This window comes from Engraulis encrasicolus, unplaced genomic scaffold (assembly GCF_034702125.1).
Source record: "Engraulis encrasicolus isolate BLACKSEA-1 unplaced genomic scaffold, IST_EnEncr_1.0 scaffold_28_np1212, whole genome shotgun sequence".
NCBI lineage: Eukaryota > Metazoa > Chordata > Actinopteri > Clupeiformes > Engraulidae > Engraulis > Engraulis encrasicolus.
The window spans coordinates 1,000,543-1,003,042 of NW_026945577.1; the positions used below are offsets into that span (position 1 = coordinate 1,000,543).

At 50.5% G+C, this 2,500-nt stretch overlaps 1 protein-coding gene across 1 annotated transcript in view; it reads left to right on the forward strand.

The window, feature by feature from the left end:
- Positions 1-2,500, forward strand: part of LOC134443101 (serine/threonine-protein kinase WNK1-like) — a 168,646-nt gene that overhangs the window by 131,718 nt on the left and 34,428 nt on the right. The window contains exon 17 of the mRNA XM_063193035.1: positions 1,673-2,500. This exon is cut by the window's right edge and continues 24 nt beyond it. Coding sequence (XP_063049105.1) covers positions 1,673-2,500 — 828 coding nt within the window. The remainder of the gene's footprint in view (positions 1-1,672) is intronic.

Here is a 2,500-nt window from a genome sequence, read left to right on the forward strand (position 1 = left end):
CTCACCACGTCACCAGAGATTCTTTAAGTATAGAGATATGCCAATGTAATAGGTTGCTATGGGCACCTAACATGACCAGGTTCCGGTCTGTCTAAAGGGGCGTGTCATAATACTCCTAGCATTGAATAGAACAGTCCTTAGGTATGCTTAGGTCTGCCTAAAGGGGGATTTACCCCCCTCCCCCTTGCAATAATAGAACCCGGAAACAATGGGCCAATAGAACCTCTCTCTCTCTACTCTCTCTGACGTCACTGTCATCCTGTGCTCACACACCTACACCCACACACGCACACACTCACACACGCACATGCAATGGACATACACATACACGCACACCCTCCCCAATGCAGAGTAACTCTACCTCATTGTTCACCGTACACACCCTCACGCACATCCTCATAGAATGTTCCATATGTCACGGTAACCCAATTCCTGTACCAGGCTGCTCACACATGACTGTATGTCTCCACAGCAGCTTGGGCGCATATTAAGTGCCACCCTCCTTCACTGGCATACCCTGTGTGTGCGTGCGTGCGAGTGAGTGAGAGGGAGAGAGAGAGAATGCCACCCTCCTTCACTGGCATACTGCACAGGGTACATGTTCCCTTGCTGACGTGTGTGTTTGTGTGTGTGTGTGTGTGTGTGTGTGTGTGTGTGTGTGTGTGTGTGTGTGTGTGTGTGTGTGTGTGTGTGTGTGTGTGTGTGTGTGTGTGTGTGTGTGTGTGTGTGTGTGTGTGTGTGTGTGTGTGTGTGTGTGTGTGTGTGTGTGTGTGTGTGTGTGTGTGGTAATCATCCGCATGGTTTGGAGCTGTGCAGTGGATGCGTGCTGTGCTGTACTGTATGTCAAGGCTTGTAATTGGAGATTTGGGTGTTTTATCGTACAGGAGGCTGAGCTTGACCATGGACTAATGTAGTGGCTCAGACACTTGTCAGTCTCACTGCTCCAAGATTTTTGTACACTTCTATAGCACAGGTGCCTAGGATATTATTAAAGGGAGGGTTGTCATTGAAGTGTAAAAAGATCCCACACACTGTCCTTTCCACCAGCAAACTTTAATATGATTCGGTCATCCGACCTTCTTCAGGTAAAAAAAAACTTTTTTGTAATTTTTTACACTTGAGCTTTTTTGGGAAAAATATAAATATACATATTTTTAAAATTTCAAGAGAATAGTGAAGTGGTGATAATAGTTATCAGGTGCGTTGCTGTACTACATGGCTCTAGAGAAAAAAGAAATCTGAATTTAGAGTGCAGAAATTGAGCAATGAGTTATTGTATTTTGACACCCAACAAGCTGTGGTCCTCAGTCCTCATTTTTGAGTCAAGCTTAACCTAAGCGTTTAACTTGCCTTTGCTTGCGTTGCGTTTTCATGGGTTGTTGTGTTGGTTTGCTCGTGGAGTTTTTTTGCGCGTGTTGCATTGTTAGTTTGATGCATGTTGAGTTTTTTTCGGTTTGGTTGTTTACTGGTTATGGTGTGCCGTTTGGTTTGGTTTGGTTTGTGGCATGCTGACATCATGCAGCATCGTGTTTTTCCTCACCTTCCATGGCATGGCATGGCACATGACATTGTTTGCCGTCATGTGATGGCGTTTTCCAATATCCAATAAGCATCATTCGTCAAGTCACTTAAGACTGACTCCATCCCCCCTTTCATTTTCTGCCAATCCCAGACGTGTGCCGGTGCTCAGGCTCCGCCCGTTGCTGCGGTGCATGTTGCCGTGACGCCGGTTCCCATGGCGACCACCCCTGCGACCTTTGTCACCCCCGTGCTGCCGCCTTCCGCGTCCGTGGCGGCGCCGTCGGCACCAGGCTTGGCCCAGCGGCAGGCAGCAGCGGTGGCCATGGCACCACAGTTGACCCAAAACAAAATTCCGGCTCAGCCCACCCCAACGCCTCTCCCAATAATGACCACCTCCTCGATGGCTCCAGTCCCTCCGTCTGCCCAAAAAACAGTCCCAGTTGCAACAATGGCTCCATTGGTTCCTAACCCAGCCACAATGGTGCAAATGGCTCCAGGTCCAGCCACAATGGTGCACATGGCTCCAGGTCCAGCCTCAATGGCCCAAATGCCTCCTGTCTCTTCAGTCCCAGTGCCCCGATTGTCACCAGTGCCCTCAATGGCTCCAGTTGCACTGGCCCAGATGGTTCCAGTGGTACCAGGGCCAGCTGCTGCTGTAAAGTTCCCCAATATGCCCCAAGTGGTGGTGCCCCCTGTTGGTGTGGGGGTATCAGTGCCTTTCTCCTCTCCCCCTCCACCACCAGCAGTAGCAGCAGTAACAACTGTTGTGCCTTCAGGTGGGGTTGCCACTGTAAAGGCCACACCACCACCCACAGCCCACCCTCACCCGCCCCCTATGCAAATGGCCCCACCCAACACTGCTGCCACCTTGCCCCAGAAGCCCATTGCTCCTCATCCTCCTCATCCTCATCCTCTTCCTCCTCAGCAAATGGTGCCCCCAAACGCCCTACCCCAGAAAGCAACACCCACCACCACCACT